At 44.9% G+C, this 22,688-nt stretch overlaps 1 protein-coding gene across 3 annotated transcripts in view; it reads left to right on the plus strand.

Annotated features, from left to right (window-relative positions):
* The window catches only part of F8 (coagulation factor VIII), a 62,650-nt gene extending 40,212 nt beyond the window's left edge, over positions 1 to 22,438 (plus strand). For all 3 annotated transcript variants that reach the window (XM_053273997.1, XM_053273998.1, XM_053273999.1), the window contains 9 exons: positions 1,710 to 1,892; positions 4,995 to 5,111; positions 6,391 to 6,462; positions 8,455 to 8,540; positions 9,689 to 9,844; positions 10,860 to 11,004; positions 14,648 to 14,796; positions 21,121 to 21,297; positions 22,097 to 22,438. In XM_053273997.1, the coding sequence (XP_053129972.1) occupies positions 1,710 to 1,892; positions 4,995 to 5,111; positions 6,391 to 6,462; positions 8,455 to 8,540; positions 9,689 to 9,844; positions 10,860 to 11,004; positions 14,648 to 14,796; positions 21,121 to 21,297; positions 22,097 to 22,252 (1,241 nt within the window). In that variant the 3' untranslated portion in view covers positions 22,253 to 22,438. The remainder of the gene's footprint in view (positions 1 to 1,709; positions 1,893 to 4,994; positions 5,112 to 6,390; positions 6,463 to 8,454; positions 8,541 to 9,688; positions 9,845 to 10,859; positions 11,005 to 14,647; positions 14,797 to 21,120; positions 21,298 to 22,096) is intronic.
* The last annotated feature ends 250 nt before the right edge of the window (positions 22,439 to 22,688 follow it).

The raw sequence follows: 22,688 nt of genomic DNA on the forward strand, positions 1-22,688 counted from the left end.
TCTGATGTGCGGTGGGCAGCTATACAGGTGAAACTCGGAAAATTAGAATATCGTGCAAAAGTCCATTAATTTCAGTAATGCAAATTAAAAGGTGAAACTGATATATGAGACAGACGCATTACATGCAAAGCGAGATAAGTCAAGCCTTAATTTGTTATAATTGTGATGATCATGGCGTACAGCTCATGAAAACCCCAAATCCACAATCTCAGAAAATTAGAATATTACATGGAACCAAGAAGACAAGGATTGAAGAATAGAACAATATCGGACCTCTGAAAAGTATACAGTGTACTGTGCTTGACTGGCCAGCAAACTCGCCTGACCTGACCCCATAGAGAATCTATGGGGCATTGCCAAGAGAAGGATGAGAGACATGAGACCAAACAATGCAGAATTGCTGAAGGCCGCTAATGAAGCATCCTGGTCTTCCATAATACCTCATCAGTGCCACAGGCTGATAGCATCCATGCCACACCGCATTGAGGCAGTAATTGCTGCAAAAGGGGCCCAAACCAAGTACTGAATACATATGCATGCTTATACTTTTCAGAGGTCCGATATTGTTCTATTCTTCAATCCTTGTCATCTTGGTTCCATGTAATATTCTAATTTTCTGAGATTGTGGATTTGGGGTTTTCATGAGCTGTACGCCATGATCATCACAATTATAACAAATTAAGGCTTGACTTATCTCGCTTTGCATGTAATGCGTCTGTCTCATATATCAGTTTCACCTTTTAATTTGCATTACTGAAATTAATGGACTTTTGCACGATATTCTAATTTTCCGAGTTTCACCTGTATAGATTTGGGCCTTCTCAGCAGTGGCACCTAGAAAGTGGAACTTTTCTCTAAAGAAGGCTCCCTTTGGTGTTATGAGAGAGTGAGAAAAAAGTCTCCCTCTCTCCACTTTCTTCACTGTGTACACCTTTGTCCTATTCACACGCTATGTTCAACACTTGTACAATAAATGTACAATGTACACAGGTACCGTTATTCACATGTTATGTGCAACACAGATATAGGAGCACACTGCTTATCTATACTATGCATTTGAGGAGCCTGTACCCAGATTCACTTTAAAAATGAAAGCAGGCCCAGTCGTTCACACACAAACATGCACAAGCGTATAGACATCTGTACACTCATACAACCATTAGGGGACACCTAGTTTGAGGTCTTGTCTTTTTGTATTGGACAGGTATAGTCCTAAATTTTACTTTCATTTCTGGTTTCTATAGTCTTATTTTAGTTTTTATAATCCCATAGCAACAGTTTTATTTTTTCTTACCATATTGTTTTTATTGCTCTTATGCTGGACCTAAGACCGAAATAAAGGTGATTGATTGATACAACATAATGCCAAATAGGGCTTTTGTGATTATGCAGAACTCCAACTTGGGTTTCAGTCAGAGGCGCTCTTACGCCTGGACTTCAGGGCTGAAATCCAGGTCCTTCACAGCCCTTGAGGGCCCCAAATCCAATGTAGTCTCTCGCAGATGCCGTGGTTGCCCAGTTGAGCATGATGATGCTTATTTTGCTTGTGGGGTGGGGGTGGGGACTCCAAAGGCCTTTAGGTCCAGGCTGTAAAATTACCTAGGTGCACCTTTGGTTTCAGTCCTTATGATCTGCACTGCTGGTCCAACCTAGGTGGACTTGCTGTACCTTTTCTCTAATCTATTTCCCCACCCCGCTCTTTCCTCCAGCTATCAATGGCTATGTGAGAGACACACTGCCAGGGTTGGTGATGGGCCAGCACAAGAAAGTCAGGTGGTATCTGCTGAATGTGGGCGGTGCTGAGGATATCCACTCTGTCCACTTCCATGGGCAAGTGTTCACCATCAGAATGGACAAGGAGTACCGCTTGGGAGTTTACAACCTCTATCCTGGTAAGACCAGAAATGGAAGGCTACGCACCCTCAATAACATATGTTCAGTATGCACAGAGGGACAGCCAGAGGGTCACACTAGACTAGAGTGATTTGGCTCATCTGTGATTGGGTGTCTCAATGGTTAAAAGCAAGGGGTGGGACTGTAGCATAGTGAAAGCACATTTATTTAGCATTCATACGATCCCAGGTTCAATCCCTGGCAGCATCTCCTGCCTGAATTCTTGGAAAGCTGCTGCCAGTCAGTGTACTGAGCCAGATGGACCAATAGCCTGACTCAGTATAAGGAAGCTTCCTAGGTCTACAATGCCATTCTGCTAACCCCTGCTAACTGGGCAAAGAGGCACCTTTTAACGTGGTGATTCTTTTTATTGAGCAGGGGGAGAGTAACTGGCCCGATCCACCCCCAGCACAGCACCCCTCCAGTGACTGTTGCTGGTGTCTATCTTTTGTTTCTTTTTAGATTGTGAGCCCTTCGGGGACAGGGAACCATCTCATTTATTTATTTATTATTTCTCGATGTAAACCGCCCTGAGCCATTTTTGGAAGGGTGGTATAGAAATTGAATTAATAATAATAATAATAATAATAATAATAATAATAATAATAATAAATATCTATTATAATTATTATTATTATTATTACCAAACATCTAAAACATCAAGTCAAATCAACCATCTGCTGTACATGGACGATCTGAAGTTGTATGGAAAGTCCCAGTCAGAAATCGGATCACTGCTAAGCACTGTCCATATATTCAGTAGCGATATAGCAATGGAGTTTGGACTAGACAAGTGTGCTGCATTAATAATGAACAGAGGAAAAATAACAAAAACAGAAGGAATAGAACTGCCCAATGGAAGCAACATCAAGAACCTGGAAGAGAAAGAACATTACAAATACTTGGGCATTCTCCAGGCTGATAACATCGCACACACTGAAGTTAAAAGAAAAATTGGAAGTGAATACATCAGGAGAGTTCGAAAAATCCTCAAGTCAAAACTCAATGGCGGGAACACCATACAAGCCATAAACACCTGGGCTATACCTGTTATCAGCTACACTGCAGGAATAATAGACTGGACCCAGGCAGAGCTAGAGACGCTAGATCGTAAGACCAGGAAAATCATGACCATCAATCATGCTCTGCACCCCCGCAGTGATGTAGATAGGCTATACCTCCCTCGCAGCTCAGGTGGAAGAGGAATGCTGCAAGTCCATCAAACAGTAGAGGAGGAGAAAAGAGGCCTTGAAGAATATATCAAGGACAGTGAAGAAGATGCACTTCAAATGGTCAAGAACGAGAAACTATTCAACACCAATGAAAGAAAGCAGGCCTACAAGAAAGAACAAGTCAAGAACCGAGCAGAAAAATGGAGAAATAAGCCCCTGCATGGTCAATATTTGCACAATATAAGTGGAAAATCAGACATCACCAAGACCTGGCAATGGCGTAAGAATGGCAACTTGAAGAAAGAAACAGAGGGTTTAATACTGGCTGCACAAGAACAGGCACTAAGAGCAAATGCAATAAGAGCAAAAGTTGAAAAATCCACAATAAACAGCAAGTGCCGCCTTTGTAAAGAAGCAGATGAAACCGTGGACCACCTGATCAGCTGTTGTAAGAAGATCGCACAGACTGACTACAAACAAAGGCATGACGAGGTAGCAGGGATGATACACTGGAACATCTGCAAAAAATACAAGCTACCTGTAGCCAAGAATTGGTGGGACCATAAAATTGAAAAAGTTGAAGAAAATGAAGATGTAAAAATATTATGGGACTTCCGACTACAAACAGACAAACATCTGCCACACAATACACCAGATATAACTGTAGTCGAGAAGAAAGAAAAACAAGTCAAAATAATCGACATAGCAATACCAGGGGATAGCAGAACAGAAGAAAAAGAAATAGAAAAAATCACCAAATACAAAGATCTACAAATTGAAATTGAAAGGCTGTGGCAGAAAAAGACCCAAATAATCCCAGTGGTAATTGGCGCCCTGGGTGCAGTCCCAAAAGATCTTGAAGAGCACCTCAACACCATAGGGGCTACAGAAATCACCATCAGCCAATTACAAAAAGCAGCTTTACTGGGAACAGCCTATATTTTGCGACGATCTCTATAAAAAGATTCAGCCACCCCAGGTCCTTGGGAAGGACTCGATGTCTGGATAAAACAAACCAGTCAATAACACCTGTCTGACTGTGTAAACAAGAAATAATTCTCAATCTGATTCTAGACCATGAAACTGGGTGTATGTGGGAAGGTGCTGATTTCCACCACCCACCCATGCCACAGCCCTAATCCTACATCCTTCCCAACACTTCTGAAATGCTATTAGCTGCAAAGGGGTGGGGAAAAACAGATGCAATATGGGTATCTATCGTATCTGTTGGGGTTTGTGATTATTTTAGCAAAGTCCAAGGAAGAAGCTACCACTCCAGTTACAGAGTGCAGAGTTTAGTTGTTGCAGCTAGTCAGGAACATGCATGGAGATCACTGTAGAGTCTAAACTAAATTGATTTATTGGTGAAGTAAATTTGGGATGGGAAAAACCTATCCTGTCTATCAGCTACATAATGAATAGGTAGGGTGAGAGAGATATGTTTCCATCTTCTCTCGAAAAGGAAAGGAAGACTGACACATTACAGGAAGTACCTGAGGAGTCAAAGCAGGGTCATAGAGTAGAGGCAATCGGGGACAGGTAAGGAGACCCTCATTTTGCTGTGATGCTTTTAATGGGTTCCTTGCAGACAAAATCTCCTGTATTCAGACCAATTTGGACTCCACTATTTTCACAAGGTCTATGGAGGAGGTGTCCAGCAATCCTTCTTACAGTATTAGGTTGGATCAGTTTCAATCTGTGACTCCTGAGGATGTGGACAAGCTGCTTGGGGCGGTGCAGCCCACAATTGCATGACTCTGCAGACAGTCCATCAGTCACACCCTCTTGACAAAGAGGGCCTCTCCATCCAATAGTCACCCCTGGAGCTATGCAAAACTCTGGAGATATGCTAAACTTTCTCCGTTCCATCTGCAGGGTCCAGGCAGGGGGAAATAGCTTTTTGAACCTGTCTTCTCTTCTCTGCCACAGGTGTCTTTGAGACGGTGGAAATGCGCCCATCTCATCCTGGGATTTGGAGAGTGGACTGTGAGGTTGGAGAGCATGAGCAGGCTGGAATGAGTGCCCTCTTCCTGGTATATGACCAGAGTAAGTAGCTGAGCATGTGGTTACTTTGTCATTCTGTGCCACTAACAGTTGTGGAGGCAGCAGAAATGAATGGGCAAAGCATCTTGGCTTGCAGATGGCCCAATGGAGAAAGATTCAGCTGGGAGCATTTTTCTGATAGCAGGCTTTACTGTGAGTTATGTTATGTTACTGTTATGGTGCTAATAAAGATATGGTGTTTCTGTTATGGTGCTGATATGGTGCAAGAAGGGATATACTCATCAGATCCTTTCTTCCTCATCCCTGGCTGCTGTTCATCCTTTGTAACTCTGCAGGCTAGATGTGAGGGATGGAGCTGTAGCTCAGTATCTGTTTTGCACACAGAAGGCCCCAGCTTCAATCCCTGACAGCATCTCCAGATAGGGCTGGGAGAGACTCCTGCCTGAATCCTTGGAGAACTGCTGCCAGTCAGTGTAGACCAGGGATTCTCGTTGGGTCTCCCCAGATGTTATTGGACTTCAGCTCCCATAATCCCCAGCCCCAGTGGCCTTTGGTTGGGGATCATGGGAGTTGAAGTCCAATAACATCTGGGGACCCAATGTTGGAACCCCTGGTGTAGACAATATTGAGCTAGGTGGATCAAGAGTCTGACTTGGTATAAGGCAGTTTCCTATGTTCTCGTGAAGGTAACCCCTCACCTTGATCCAATTTAAAGCTCACTTTGCTCCAATGGCAACCAGGCAATCAGGTAGAAAACACTGAGGACAGGATAATGTCATTACTTTAAAAAAATCTCTGTGAAAGATTTTCTTTTTACATAACATTGTAAAAAGAAAATTTGTATCATGACAGTCGGTCAAACCAGCATCCAATGGCATAACAGGAGGAGTAATGGTAAAAGGTTTATTGATTTGATTGATTGATTGATTCATTCATTCATTCAATTATGAATTAATGAATGAATCAATAAATCCATTACTGAATTTATTCATGACTGAATTTATCAAACCTGTTTTTCTGGATGGTGTACAACAACAAAAAAGCACCTGGGTTTTCTTAGCTATGTCCTGAAAGCTTGGATGAACACCATTATTTTTAATTGCTCTCTGCAGCCTCAGTCCTGTTTAAACGGGTAACCAGCTGTGGCCACATGAGACATTCCAAACTTGAAGACTGGATCTGAAATGGTTTGTAGCATCTCCATTGCTACCCCGAGAGTAGTTGAAAACCTGTGTTCAGAGAACCTTAATTTTTTTAATGTTTATGTTTCTTTATCTTTCCACTAAGATACCTTTATATTTGCTTTAACTTTTTGTTTCAGAGTGTCAAACGCCTCTAGGCATGGCCTCTGGGTTCATTGCTGATTCTCAGATCACAGCCTCTGATCACTATGGTAAGGATCAAAATTTCAGGTTATTCATTGATGGGAACATTTTCTGCTGCAATTTCTACAATCCTTTGGGAATGATGCCTTTCTGAGGCTATCACAGCTCCATTGGAGTGGAGTACTCATATTAATAGTGGAGTGCCCATATAGGCCTGCCTGCCTGCTTGCCTGATGCCAGTAAAGACCCAGCTTGCTATCCATCCACTTGAACCTGTTGGAGCTGGCAAAGCTGACAAGGGCTATTGACATCACTGCCCAGTGACACACTCTGGGTGGTGATGTCATTAGCCCTTTGTTGGCTTTGCCAGCACCAATGAGGGCGAGTGAGCAGCACTCCTGGTCCTGGCCCCATGCATGCCAGCTCTTGGACCTCATGACCTTTGGAGCCCTCACCCCCACCCACTGCACATTAAGCATCATCTGCCTACACACACATACACCATGTCACATGCAGGTTTTTAACACATGGGTTCTTGAGGGCACAAACAGCAGTGCAACTCACAAGAATGTAGGAAATATAAAACAGGTATATGTATGCAAATATGCATTAGCAGAAACATGTGACATGCAACGCAACGTATTCCCATGCAACTTATTTCTTTCCCAAGTCCCCCCTCTGACTCCAAAGCAGAGGTCACACTTGGCCGCCTGGCACAGCAACCACACCACCCAAGACAGACTAAAGAGGATTTGGGGGGCCCAAGGGGGTGAGGAGGCCCTGGACTTTGGCCCGGAAGTCCAGGGGTAAGACCTCTTCTGGGCCTAATGGGGGCCTGTTATACATATTTTCTGTTTCTTTTTCCCCAGCAACTATTATGTTATATTATTATTATTATTACATTTTATATCCCGCTCTTCCTCCAAGGAGCCCAGAGCAGTGTTCTACATACTTAAGTTTCTCCTCACAACAACCTGGTGAAGTAGGTTAGGCTGAGAGAGAAGGGACTGGCCCAGAGTCCCCCAGCAAGTCTCATGGCTGAATGGGGATTTGAACTCGGGTCTCCCCGGTCCTAGTCCAGCACTCTAACCACTACACCACGCTGGCTCTATGTCATGTATAGAGCACCTAAATTATTCTAGCACTACTTCCCTGCCAAATATCCATACATGGAGATAGACAGACAGACAAATGGAAGGAAGGAAGGAAGGAAGGAAGGAAGGAAGGAAGGAAGGAAGGAAGGACAGAATCTCTTTAGGTTCTGTTAATGCAGCTTAGAATCTTTTCTTTACAGCTGCATCATACTTGACTCATGTTCAGCTTCTTGTCAACTGCAGTCCCAGGATGTTTCCCCTAGGTGCTCCTGCCTAGTCAGGTAGCTCCCATCCAATACTTGTCTCTCTCACCCTGATAGGTGACCCCATGTTTAGTGAACACAGAATGCTTAGTGAGCAGGCTGCTCAGGGCTGAATGGAGTTACCTGCCAGGGCTGGAGCCTGAGCTTTTGAGGGGACGAAGGGCAGTTTTCAGAAAAGTGGATGGTTCATAAGAATCTTATACATTACTGTACAATATGTTGTTCTGCTGTTCCAGTTATACCATAAACAATACTACCACCTTTTTGCATCAGTTTAGTTATAACTGTTGACATACTCAGTAGATAGCCTACAGCTACTAATATTGCTCGAAATAAGACCTTTGACTTCATTCTAAATGTTACCAAAAATGGGTACGTTTATTACATATTACAATTCCTTTCATATTTACGTCTCAAATTATTTTTTTTCCGTTTCGTTGCATGAATGCTGTGTGTTCAAATCAGGTTTATTGGGTGTCCACTAGCTAGGACTGGGTGTCCCATTTGTACACACAACTATTAGTGAAAACATGCCCGGAGGTGTGAGTTGGTTTATTTCTTGAAGGGGAGCTGAAAGAGTCAGTTATGGAATAATACTTATAAGGCAGGTATAAACACTCAGTTGTTGAGAGATTTTGACTCCTTTTGCAATAATGCCCAATTTCTAGTCTTACTCCTTCCTTCTGTCATTCTTCTACTGAAGGCCAATGGGTCCCCAATCTGGCCAGACTGCATAAATCTGGGTCAATCAATGCCTGGAGTACTGACAAGCATGACTCTTGGATCCAGGTAAGTTCCATTCAGTAAGTGATAAAATTCAACCAAGAGAATTAGGAACATAGGAAGCTGCCATATACTGTACTGAATTGGAACCTTGGTCATATAGCTTAGTGCATTCTCTACACTGGCTGTCAGCAGCTCTCTGAGGTTTCAGGCAGGGATCTTTTCCAGACCTACCTGGAGATGCTGCCGGGGATTGAACCTGGGACTGGGACTTTCTGCATACAAAGTAGATATTCTACCACTGAGCTATGTTCTTGGAGAGATGCAGAGTTAGTGTGTTGTCTTTGGCCCCAGGCAAGGGTGACAGTAAAGTGATTAATTCTAGAGGGACAATGATCCAGTAAAGTGATTAATTCTGGAGGGACAATGACCGTAGCTGTGCTATTTGGTTACAGAAATGCAAACAAACAAACACAAGTCATGTAGATTCCTCCTCCAGGCAGGAGTCTTTCCCAGCCCCACCTGGAGATGCTGCCAGGGGTTGAACCCGGGACCTTCTTCATGCAAAGCAGATGCTCTACCACTGAGCTACAGCCTCATCTTGAAGGTGTCACAAGACTCTGTTGTTGGGTTTGGTTTTTGTTTTGGTAGAAAAGCAGAGACACTTGTAAAACTGACTAAAGTCCTTCTGACTGCATTGAAATGCAGGCAGCCAGCCAGGTCTTATCTAGGGGATTAGAAATGATGAAAATGAGACTCCCAGTGAGTTTTCCTTTTCTCATTTTATCCTGGAAGACTGTTTCCATGCTGACCTAACCTGCCAATTGGCAAAGAAGGATGATCTGAAACTAAAAAAATGTGAGGGTTTGTGCTAACCCATCTTTTCCTCTGCATCCTATGGCAAATAACTTCCTTGTCCCTCAAGTCAGGAAATTAAAAAGAAAAGAAAAATTAAGATAAGCCACTGGTCATGTCACTCCTTTACAAATCCCGTAGAGTTGACCACTGACATCTGGAGAGGCCTCCAAGTCTGTTGAGAGTGAGCCTTACTTACAGTCCTGCATATTAATATATGATGCTGCCATAATGAGTAATGTCATCAGTCCATCTGGCTCAGTGTTGTCTGCTCTGATTGGCAGAAGCTCTCCATGGTTAGCAAGGCTTTGAAAAACCAATAAAGTCAACAGAAGCAAATCCTATATTCCATTGTCCAGGTAGATCTGCTAAAACCAACAATCCTCCATGGAATAGAAACTCAAGGAGCCAAGCAAAAGTTCTCTAGCCTCTACATCTCCCAGTTTGTCATCTTCCACAGCTTGGATGGAAAGAAATGGAAAACATACAAAGGCAACGTCACCAGCTCTCAGAGGGTGAGTGTCCTTCTCATTACAATTGGAGGGCAGACAACAAGGGAAGGGGAAATGACACTCTCAGATGTTTTAACAAGTTGTTCTAGTTAGAACTAATCAGCCTACTTTCCTTTCACTGTCTCTACAATATTTGGTTCAAATTGAGGTCCACAAGTTAGATCTCTTGCACCTCAAATGTTAATACGTCCACCATCTTCGATCGGGGTAGATGACATTACAAACTACACCATTGAGGTGTCCCATGTGTCACTCATTACAATTGTACCAAATTTTGCTCAAATTGGTTAGACAGTCCTCAAGTTAGTGCATTTGTGCCTCAAAAGTTCACACGTCCACCATCTTGGATCAGAGTGGATAACATAATCACAAACTACACCTTTGGGGCATCCCTATGCATCCCATACAGCTGTAGCAAATTTGGTTCAAATCGATTACTGTCCACAAGTTAGTGTAAGTTGAGCCTGAAAAGTTTGTGTCTGCCATCTTGAATTGGGGTGGATGACATCATCACAACCTACGCCATTGAGGTGTCCCTACAGCTGTGCCAAATTTGGTTCAAATTGGTTAAGCGGTTTACAAGTTATCCCACTTGCACCTCAAAAGTTTACATGTCTGCCATCGTGCATCAGGGTGGATGACATCATTGCAAACTACGCCATTGAGGTGTCTCTATGTGTCCATACAGCTGCAGCAAATTTGGTTCAAATCGGTTAAGTGGTTCACAAATTCGCCCATTAAAGAGGGTTTGGGAGCCCCAAGGGGGTGTGGAGTGGAGTTCAGGGGTAAGAGCTCCTCTAGGTTCACTTACAGGCAGATCCCATGGTTTCTCTAAACCTTTAAACCAAATGCTTACATTTGATGACTCATCAGTGAATGTGTGAACTGACCCTGAAGGTTTCCATTCTATCCCGGGGCCTGGATTCAGGGCAGGCTTGGCATAGCTCTGAAAATAGCCACATTTCTCGCCATCTGACTCCAATCTGAACTGGCTGACTCTCTCCCTTTCTGCCTACAGATATTCTTTGGGAATGTGGATGCAGCAGGCGTGATGGACAACTACTTCAATCCTCCCATGGTGACCCGCTACGTCCGCCTGCACCCGACGCACTACAGCATCCGCAGCACACTGCGCATGGAGCTTATTGGCTGCGACCTGAACAGTATGGCCACAGTATCTCATCCGTTGCATTCAGTGCAGCCAAAAGGAGTATAGGGGCTGGGCGAGAATTCAACAGGGCACTCTTCATTCTTCAGATTTCATTGGAACCATTGGGGTGTCTGCCCTCTCTTAATCAATTAGCCAGGCCCAAACGTTTTGGCCATGCTCACATCTCAGGGTATGAATTCTCATAGTGATTTTTGGCAATGTCTGCCCGCCCCCTAGAGACGGAAAATTGGTGACAGCATTGTTGCACTTACAGCTTTCTGTGTGTTATCATCTGTTCTTTATCCCTACTCCCAAACAATTAAGGTAAAATTGCAGCCATTTTTGCACAGAGGAAAGGGTTAGGGCAGAAGCACCATTAGGCTCAGACTTTGGGGCACAAGTCCAAGGCCCTGGCCTCCCCATCAAGAGACTCTCTACCTCCTGGCAGGCTGCTGCTGCTGTTCTCCCCACTCGCTGACCAACCCACCCATTTGACGGGTGGGTGGAGCTAGCACAGAGGCTTCTGCCTCATGGCTCTTCAACAGATGGGATGGAAGCCTGCCCAGCAGCAGAGGGCTGAGCTTGGGGCAGCAAGAGGCCAGTGCTGCCTGCCACAGACTTGTGCAAGCCCTCTGCTTTGCCTCCCCTGCCACTGCTTGCTTGTGTGCTGTGTGTGCCTCATCATGGGAGACATCCAGAAGGTGCGTAGGTGTCGGTGCAGGGATTATATTGGACTTGTATGGGTTATTTTCCCCCTTTGTGTATTTCTGAGATGACTTGGTCTAGCACTTTGATATTTGGCCCAGGTGCAGGGCAGGATGGGAGGGCTTTGTATATTTAATTTGAAGCAGATTGGTCCATTAGTTTATTTTTAATAAATTTTTTGGGTGGGATTTAAACTTCAAAAAAGTCCTATAAGTGACTTGTTTTATGGCAGAAAATTACAAAAATATCTGGAACTGAACCCCGCCCTCCCCCTGGACCATCATTCTACCCCCATGTGGAAGGAACTGCCCTTTGCTTTCAAAAAAAGGGGGTAAAACATTATACTTTTCTGCCCAACCCTTTAGATCTTCTGGAATGGCTTGGCATGGGACTTTGAAATTGGCCACAGATGTAGGGCAGGGTGGGGGGACTCTGTGTATTCAATTTGAAGCAAATGGGTCTATGTATGGATTTTTAATTTTTTAAAGTCTTATTAAGACTTTTAAATAGTGGGAATTGTGTGCTCAAGAATGCTGTGTGAAACTATGGGATATGTGTATGTGTGAGTGAGTAAAAGAAAGTGGAGAGGATGCTTATTTTGCAAGCCCCTCCCCCCCATAAGCCCACTAGGTCCCGGCTTTAGAACTACCTAGCTGCACCTGTGTGTTAGGATGAGGATCAGGATAACGATGAGCAAATAGTTGTTCTCTCGCCATGGACTAACCTTTGGAGGACATTCCTGCCAATTTTCATTTCCATTCCTCTAACAGCATCAATACAATTTTAGAGTAGTTTTGTGTTTTTAAAAGTTTTTAAAACACCATTACAAATTTGGCAGCTGCAAAACTGGTTATTTAATGGATCAATGCAGGGGGATTGATGTTCTAAATATGTCTTTTTTAAAAATTCCATAATATGATACTTATCTGTCATTGTATTTTGACGGGGAAAATTCTAATACAGTTTTAATTTAAAAGTTAAAAAATAAATAAAATTGGCAGCTGCAGGCTCGATGGTCAGGAAAATCAAAGCATGAGAACACACTGAAAGATGAATGTCTTGCAATGTTATCACCTCTTTTCCACCTCTAGGGTTAGCATGTAGTCTCCCATTCAAAGGCAAACCAGAGTAGAACCTGCTTAGCAAAGGGGACATTCTCGGTTGCTGCAATCAAGGCATCTCATTGGGTTATCCCCGTCACATGCTCCTGGGCAGGACTATGTAAAATAACTAATAGACAGCCTTTTAGAGCCCGACGGGGATGACCATGCCAGTTCTTATAGTCCTGCGTTGCTCCTGGCAGGTTTTTTTCTCTCTCTTGTGTCTTAGATTCTTATGCTTATCCTTCACCCGTTTTGTGTCTAATATCCACACCGGTTCCCGACGTGGAATTTGAACACGGTACTGAAGGCACTATAGCACTCCCCATTTGAACCAATTAGGTAAATACCGTTGAGACTGCTGTCAATTAAACTAGCCTTTCTGGTGGCCGTGACTTTGGCAAGGCGAGTGTCGGAGTTGAGGGTTCTGTCCATTCACAAATCCTATTGTATAATCTCAGAGGATGCTGTACGCCTAATTCTAGACCCGTTCAGCCGCCCAAAAGTGTTATCTGACTTCCACGTATCGCAAGATGTATATTTGCCATCTTTTTGCCCACATCCAACACATCCTTAGGAGAAATTGTGGCATAAGCTGGATGTCCGTTGCTGCTTAAAGAAATATATCGCACGGTCAGACAGCTTTCGGAAGACAGATGCACTATTTGTATCCTATCTACCGGCCTGTATGGGAGAGGCAGTGTCTTCAAGGACAATTGCAAGATGGATCAGAGCCTGCATTTCTCTTGCATATGAGGTTCAGCACGTTTGTCCACCTCAGAACATAGTAGCTCATTCTACCAGGTCGACTGCAACTTCAGCGGCCTTCGCAACCAATGCCCCTGTTCAGGAGATCTGTCAGGCGGCAGTTGGAAGAATCCATCCACATTTATCAAACATTACAAATTGGACCTATATGCCTCTGCACAGGCAGCCTTTGTGAGGCGGTTTCTCCAGGGAGTGCTTCCCCAGGAGTAGAGCAAGATGTGGGTTCCCTCCCAGAGATGTATTGCTTTGGTGTGTCCCAATGAGATGCCTTGACTGCAGCAACCAAGAACGGAGCATTGGTCACTTACTGTGAAGGCTTCTTCTGGTTGCTGCAGTCAAGGCATCTCGGCCCACCCGGCATATATATATATCTATATATATCTATATATATCTATATATATCTATATATATCTATATATATCTATATCTCTATCTCTATCATCTCTATCTCTATCTCTATATCTATATCTATATCTATATCTATATCTATCTATCTCCTGGGTGTGCCCAGGAGAAATGCGTCCTGGCAGCCCAGCTGATTGGCTGGGCTGCGGGGGGCACCTGATTGGCTGGTGCACCCAGGAGTGCCTGCTGGCGGCGGCACTCGGCCCGCTGGTGGCAGCGGCGGCACTCGGCCTGCGGCGGCGGCAGGGGGCCAGGCTGCGGCGGCGGCGGGCCCCAGCCCGGCCGCAGATGTGAGGTGGCTGGGGCAGCCCGGCCCAGCCCGGCAGCACGGAGTTGGTGGCGGCGGGACTCAGCCCGGCCACGGCGGCGGGACTCTGCCCGCCCGCGCAGATGTTCTGCACCCGGGCCCCTTGGGCTCTAAAAGGCTTTCTATTAGTTATTTTGCATAGTCCTGCCCAGGAGCACATGACGAGGATAACCCAATGAGATGCCTTGACTGCAGCAACCAGAAGAAGCCTTCACGGTAAGTGACCAATGCTCCGATTTGGGCTTCTACATCAGTCTACAGTCTACAGTCTACATCAACTCAACTTTACCTTTGCCACAGGCACCAGCTTGCTACCACAAGCACCACCAGCTCTCCTTCTCAGTGCTCTTTGTCTCTCTTCTTTCTCCTAGGTTGCTCCATGCCGTTGGGGATGGAGAGCAAAGCTATCTCTAACCATCAGATCTCAGCCTCCTCCCACATTAACCGTGTGTTAGCTACTTGGGCTCCCTCTCTGGCCCGGCTTAATATGCAAGGCAGAATCAATGCTTGGAGGCCAAAGGTAACACGTGTGTGTGTGTGTGTGTGAGAGAGAGAGAGAGAGAGAGAGAGAGAGAGAGAGAGAGAGAGAGATGTAAGCACTGATGAGAATCTCTGCTGCATCAGACCACAGTAGCCCACAGCAAGCTCAAAGAAGGCTGTAACCCTCTACTGCTGCCACTCCCCCAGCAACTGGTATCCAGTGGTATACTGCCTCTGAATTTGGAGGCCCTATATAGCTGTCATGACTGGGCAGGTTTGTCCTCCATGAGAGGGCTTTCCATTAAACAGGTGGGGAACAGTGGCAGACTTTGTGCATGTAAGCGCGTTTGTGTGCCTCAAGAAAAGGTGACCATCTGAGGTCGTCTGTTCATCGTCATAGTAATACTTGGCATTTATGTTGCATTTTTGAGGGCTCCAAGTGCCTCCCAAACATTATCTTACAGTTACAACAGTCCTATAAGGTTGATGGATATTATTGTCCCTGGGCAGCAGCTGGGGCCCTGATGCTAAGCAGTCTTCTTTTTAAAAAATAAATAAATAAATAAATTTTTAATTAGTTTTCAAATTACAAAGATACAAAGATGAGGGAGAAAAATGGAAATCATTCTAAGCAGTTTTCCTGAGCTGCCAAGAGAGGGCATGCTAGAGGTGAGGTTCAGGCTGGGAACTTCCTGATTTGTAGTGTATGGCCAAACGACATACGGATGATATGGTGTACTTGCAACCAGAGGTGCCTCTTTCTTTTTCCTTCCAAAAGCAGCTGTGTGGGAGTCCCTGGACATGTGTGGGGGAGGTTCACTCTTTCACCCACGCCCCATGTTCCCACTGAAAATTGCCCCTCTGAAGTAATGATTTGCCCCTGAAGCAGCAATTGCTGCTTTGAGGCAAAGAACTGCTGCTTCAGGGGGCCAATTTTCAGCAGGAAAACAGGACTTGCTTAGATCCCAGCCATGCCCCTTTACAATATGCCTGTTTTTGACAAAGAGCCGGGGGGGGGGGGAGGGAGGCATTTCCCATTGGAAGCACACCTCTATAGCATTTGCATACGAAAGTAAAGTGTGCCATCGAGTTGATGTTGTCTCCTGGCGACCACAAAGCCCTGTGGTTGTCTTTGGTAGAATACAGGAGGGGTTTGCCATTGCCTCCTCCCGCGCAGTATGAGATTATGCCTTCCAGCATCTTCCTATATCGCTACTGCCCAATATAGGTGTTTCCCATAGTGTGGGAAACATACCAACGGGGATTCGAACTGGCAACCTCTGGCTTGCTAGTCAAGTCATTTCCCCACTGTGCCATCAGGTGGCTTTTTGCATACTACTACAACAAATATTTATATATAATTTTTCAATAAAAGTTCTCAAAGCAGTTTACACAGAAAAGTAATAAACTGGGATGTTCAAAATATTACAATTCCAAAATGTTTCGACTCGAAACAAAATTCCCTTTAAATAAAGGGCCTGTTTCAAGCTTGGAACAAATCAACCCCCTTTCAATTGACCCCTGTATGTGATCGTGGTTTATGAGGTTATGTAAGATATATCTTATGGAATTGTGTTGCTGTTATGTTTTTGCGTGTAAGCCGCCCTGAGTCCTATAGGAGTAGGGCGGCATATAAATCTAATTAACTAAATAAATAAATAAATAAATAGACATTTTGATTGCCATTTTCGAGACCTGTTGTTCCATTGCTGATTGGTTTTCTGGCACTGGCTTCCAATTGGCTTGCAATTTCCTTGCTTCTTAGCTGGCTTGTTATCATACAAAGTGTTGTCATGGGCAACTGTGCTCTCATTGGCTGTGGGAAGGGGAATACAAAAGGAGAGGGTTTCAAAATGTATAGTGTGCCTCCCTTGAAGAGGATACCTCAGGAGGAGAGGAAGAAGGAATCAAGGAAGGTTTGTGTAGCAAATTACCAGCCTTTGTCTCAGAGCAAGCCCACATGAGGGGAAGAAAAATGCTGAATCATCCCCTCTGAGCTTTCTGGCAAAGGCGTCTCCCAAAACTTTCTTTTATTTCTGGTAGTTCAGGGCTGCCCCCCACCCCAATTATCAACAGAGTTTGACTCTCCCTGGGCTTGGGAGGAATCCCAGGGAAACTCTCTTTCCTCTGTTATTGGGAATGTACAAAAACCTTCCACATGCAAACCTACATGTGATAAGAATACTGGTAGATTTGCTGAACATAATGAGGCATGTTGCACTAGAGAAAACCCCCTTCCAGCCCCGCTTTAATGAGTCAAAAATCCACTCTGAGAGGCTTTTTAAAACTACAAAGAACAAAAGAAACAAAAAGTTTTATTTAAAATACTACAGGCGGCTTCCATCTGAGGCTTTCTCAGCTTTTAGTTGCAGGTAAAAGAAATACTCAGTAGGTTACAAGAATATTTCAGAAAGCACCCCAGATGTTGTTGGAGTGGCACACTTTAAAAATCATGGTTAGCCAGTTGCAATGAACATGGATGTAAGAAAATACAGAAGTACCTTTAAAAGTTTACAGAGTCTTTTGCAACGCCCTGGCTGGATGGGTGCAGGCTCAGCTTTTCTTAGCTTAGTTGCATTACAGGTAAACAATAGAACAGGTTCAGGGATATACAGAGCCCACGAAAGAAAAGAAAAGTCTAACACAAAATCTGACTAACAAACTTTCCCTAGACTAAGCTTCCAGAAGCCAAAAGCCCTGGCTTCCTTTGCCTTGAACTCACCAACCCCTAGATTGAGAATTCAAGCCTCTGCAATCCTATCTTCCAAGAACTCTCAGTCCTCCTTTTGCTGCCATTTTTGTGGCCACACATCTTGCTGCACCTCCAGCCCAGCTTCTTTCTCTCACAAAGAAACTCTTCTCTTCCTCTCAACTCCTCTCTAGATCCCACCCACCTGGTGTGCTGATTGGCTGATCCCTGGGCTTCACCAGCCTGTCAGTCAGGACAGGATTCGCTTCCAGTTACCTCTTTATGGGAGGGGTGTCTGATCACCACAGTTTGATTTTGTGGTTTTCTTCTCAGCACTGAGTATAATATGCTATGCTATTGCTGCTATAACGATCTGGTTTTGCTGGGTCTCAAATTAACAAAGGCAGAACTGGGTGCCTTCCTTCCTTGAGTTGTGGTTTGCCTTGTTTGTGAGATAGTGTGGTGAAAAATGGACAATGGCAGCATGTGCACTCTGTGTGTGCGTCTTTGTGAGATTTTTTTTATTATTGCTGTGCTGACCTCCATGTTTGGCCTTGAGCTTCACTCATGCTTCACTCACTGCTGTGGTCTGCTCTGCAATTTGCATGGCAAAGTGTACTCAGTAAAAATGTGGCTAAAGTTGCTCTAGTTAAGCTTATGGCTATGTTTGTTGCAAAGGGTGCTGCTGTGGCAGCTGTTGCAGTGCTAGGAATGTAAGGAGTCATAAATGCGAGTGAGAAACAACTTGTGCCAAGGATGTTACTGCAGTGCAGGCACTGTGGCTGGCAGTGGATTTTGAGTCAGCGTTTATTTTTTTGGACATTTTTGGACTGTGTTTGAAATGTGTTTTCTGTGTTCGGAGGGACACTGTGTGCTTCTGCAGTGTTTGTCAAGGCAGGGTTGCAAAATGCATTGCAGATTGTAATGCAACAATTGTAAGCAGTGCACACAGAGTGCATCTTGTTCTGGCCATAGGGAGCCTAGCACCCGGGATCCTATGAGAGTTTGGGGGAAAGGTTAAAAATTTGTTTAAAATTGCCCACTTGCCCATTTCTTTTGTGTGTTGGGTGGTAGGTAATATCATGCCCTACCACACAACCCATGTTGGTGTCCCTAGGAGCTACTCTTGCAGAACAATGGGGTGTTTCGAGTTTCCCCACTGCTCCCTATGGCTGAAATGTTTCGGGTTTGTTGCATTGTTTTTGGGTTTTGACTTTGTTTCGGCTCAGCCACTGTTTCAACAAAAAACATTTTGGGCCATCTGTGTCTTGTTTCAAGCTCAAAATTCATTTTGTGTACATCCCCATCTTATTTATAGAAGATGGTTCCCTAACAGCCACTGGAGGGATGTTGTGCTGGGGATGGATAGGGCCAGTTGCTCTCCCCCACCGAGTAAAGAGAATCATCACTTTTAAAAGGTGCCACTTTGCTCAGTTAACAGGGTACTAATACATGTTTGGCTTTTAGTTTCTTATTCACTGTACTGCACTTGGGAATCCAGCCTCTAAGAAATCACAACCCTGCTTTACTCAGGGCTGGCAAAATCTCATTTGTAAGGCTGTCAGCTGACTTAAGCTTTTCTACGAAATCATTCTCTTTTCATGGATTAATGAATGGATTCAATGTGCAAACCTTTGCATGTTGTCACAGCTCAAAGCGAAGAGCAGTAGTTAGAAAATGTGTGTACATATAATCTATAAAGCTGTTGAGAAGCTAGCAACTATTTGCAGCCTGCCATTTAACAGATTAGCAAATCAGTTCAAGTGCATACCTTTAATATTGCAGTACTTGAGATGTTGCATTAAATGACTGTATGTGAGTGCCATGGAGTAATGAATCCGCTAAAAGCCGGATGGTGGTTTTAGCATCCTGAATGACGTGATTCCAGCCCGTAATCACCAGCAATGCCTTTAAATCCACGTACTTGTCTACACACTGGCAGGTTTACAATGATTAATGAATGGATTCCATGTGCAAACCTTTGCAAGTTGTCACAGTTCAAAGTGAAGAGGGGCAATAAGGATGATTTAAGATGATAGCTGTGTGGTGTAACAGTTAGTGTCAAGACTAGGACTAGGGAGACCCAGATTCAAATTCCCACTCAGCCATAATGTTCATTGGGTGACTGGTCCATTACCCAGCCTAAGCTACCTCACAGGGCTGTAAAAGATAAAGTATGTGTGGCAGGGTCCGTGTACTCTGCCCTGACCTCCTTGGAGGGAAAAGTGGGATGAAAACATAGGGAATAAATATCAGTAGTGCTAAAGTTGTCTTGCTAAATACAGAGAGAAGCTTGCAGCTCAGATTTCCAGCAGAGAGGATCAGTCCTTTGCAGAAGACAGTGGTTGACATCCAGATTAAGTTACTCAGTAGAACTGCTTGGGAGTTACACTAAAGGATTGCTTCATTTCAGTAGGACTGCATGGAAATAATTTAGTCTGGATGCCAGCCAGTAAATTTAAATGAAAAAGCCATCTGTATAATTGTGAATGCACTGAATGTCTGCCAGTGCCTTGGATAGAATTAGGACTGAAATGCTCTCCGTTGGTGGCAGAGGCCTCCTTTGTATGAGAGTCCGCAGAGAGATATCCCATCCTGTTGAGTGCTAAGTGAGTAAACAAGCCCCTCATTAAAGTGACAGTTCTCTTTATTTAGCAGGGGGGAGAGCAACTGGCCCTATCCATCCCCAGCACAGCATCTCTCCAGTGGCTGTTGCTGGTGGCTGTCTTATTGTCCGCTCAGGCAGCTGCGTGCCGTCTGCTCCCTGGGTGATCCCTTTAGGACTGGACCTCAGAGTGTCAAGGGGAGTGGGGTTCTGTTCACCCTGGTCCTTCTCCTTGAGGCGTTCAGGAGTTCCTGTGGCTGCTCCTTTCCTGGGAGTCCATGCCACTTTCCAGTCCAGCCTCTTCCTCCCTGGCCCACTCCTCCTTACAAAGCGCCTGGCACGCCATGCACCCTTACCCCTTGCTAATTGTGCCTCTGCCCAGCTGTATGAGTTCCCATTCACTTCCCCTCTGACTGCCTTTTGGTATGGGGGGCTTGGCTTCCCCCTCAGCTCCACCCTCTTCCCTTCCCACGGCTCTTCTTTGATGATATCAGAGGGTGCCTCAGGCTGGGCTGCTCACCTCATCTGGGGCCGGTGTGCAGGCAGGGCTCCCAGCTACCTGCCCCACTGGCTCCCACTCCAGCTCGTGGCCTTGCTGAGCTGCCCGTCGCTGGTCGGTCGCTGGTCCCCTCCTCCGTCTCCGCCTGGTGGCTGCCGCCGCAGCAATAAAGCCAGGCGGTCCATGTTTGTTTTTTAAGATTGTGAGCTCTTTGCGGACAGGGAGCTATTTTATTTATATCGGTTTTAACCACTATGGGAATGTTTGTTGAAAAGTGGCATATAAATATCCGTGGTGACGAGTGTCTCTGTGAGGCATGGGCATTTCACCATAGAGGCCTGAAAGAAACCACTGCCATAGTGGCGCTTTTATGGATATTTTAATCTGGTTTTACGTTTTAACTGTCAAATTCTTGGTTTGCTTGATTCTTGGTTTGTTTTATGCTGCAAACCGCCTAGAGACTTCAGTAGTGGGTGGTATAAAAATTTATTTAAATAAATAAATAATAGCGAAGCCGGGGAGGAAAGAGTCCAATCAGTCTCCATGATGAAGGTCTCGGTCTGTTCTGCAGGTGGACAGCTCGGCAGAATGGCTTCAAGTGAACTTTCAGAGGACCATGCGAGTGACGGGGATTGTGACCCAAGGAGCTAAGGCCTTCTTCACTCCCATGTATGTGAGGGAATTTTCTCTCTCAAACAGCCAGGATGGCAAGCATTGGACTCCTGTCCTTCTGGATGGAAAGACGAAGGTGAGCCGTTGATCACTGGGTAAAGGGCCTCAGAGGCCAGTGGTGAATGTTCTCACTACCTCATTCTCAAGGTGTGTCTGTGAGGGGAGGGCAAGTTCGATGTGTGTTGGTTCTTTAAAGCCATCTCGGGGGCCCTCCCCTCAACTATCTATCCAGCAGGTGGGAGAATGTACAGGCTGAGATTGGTGCTGCAGCCCACAGAGGGGAAGGAGCGGTTAGCTGGAAAACCAGCTACAAACCACACGGGGGAAGGAGTGGTTAGCTGTAAACTGCCCTGAACCATTTTGGAAGGGCAGTTAAAATAAATAAATAAATAAATAAATAAATAATAACCCCTGTAACACAATATGTGCAGACTGAACAGGAAATGCATCGCCATATATAATTGATGTATGGAATTCACTACCCCAAACTGGAGTGATCACTACTAGCTTAGCAAATTTGGTCCAGATCAGTTAGGCAGTTCTCAAGTTAGCCCACTTGCACCTCAAATGTTCATGCATCCGCCATCTTGATTTGGGATGGATGACATCCTCACAAACTACACCATTAAGGTGTCCCTATGTGTCCCTACAGCTCTTTTGGTTCAAGCCAGTCCAGGCATTGAGAAGTTGAAAGGGATGGATACACACACACACACACACACACACACACACACACACACACACACACACACAGCTGCATGATCTCATAAGCTTACTTAAGGAAAGCTTAAGGAAAGTAGGCTAAAAATGCTCCTACTTGCTTCTGAATACTTTAGTGGCCCAAAAATGTATCAATTCTTTTTTCCTCCTTTTAGATTTTCCAGGGAAATGAAGATCATTTTAGCCCAATGGTAAACCTTCTGGACACACCCCTCTTTGCCCAGTATTTGAGGATACACCCACTCCGCTGGAATAATCACATTGCGCTGAGGATGGAGTTTCTGGGTTGTGATACTCAGCAAGCAGCCTAGTAAGGACACGTTTGCTGTTGCCTACATGGTGAACTTTAACCAGGCTTGGAATGCACCCAAGCCAAGCTGAATGGAACATGTTTATATTATGGACAGTCAAACAAACAAACAAATACATGACCTGTATATTTTTGATAAGTGCTTGTTACATAAGAAACACATTAAAATGGCTGAAAACCCCCACGATCATTCACTTGCCAGACATGCTTCCAATGCTAGGTTTGGACCCCAGGGGTGTAGCAAGGTTGGAATGGACCCTGGGACAATAGATGAAGATGGGCCTCTGCCTTCCCCTGGCTGATGCCTCCAGAGAGGCACGAAGGAGAGCAAAGAGCAGGCTGTCACCCAGCTGGACATTTGCTCCCCCCTCCCCACCACCACACACACCTTGTTCAATTGCAACTATGCCCCTAATGGACCCACAACCAAATGTTGC

Source organism: Hemicordylus capensis, chromosome 11 (genome assembly GCF_027244095.1).
Source record: "Hemicordylus capensis ecotype Gifberg chromosome 11, rHemCap1.1.pri, whole genome shotgun sequence".
Classification (NCBI taxonomy): domain Eukaryota; kingdom Metazoa; phylum Chordata; class Lepidosauria; order Squamata; family Cordylidae; genus Hemicordylus; species Hemicordylus capensis.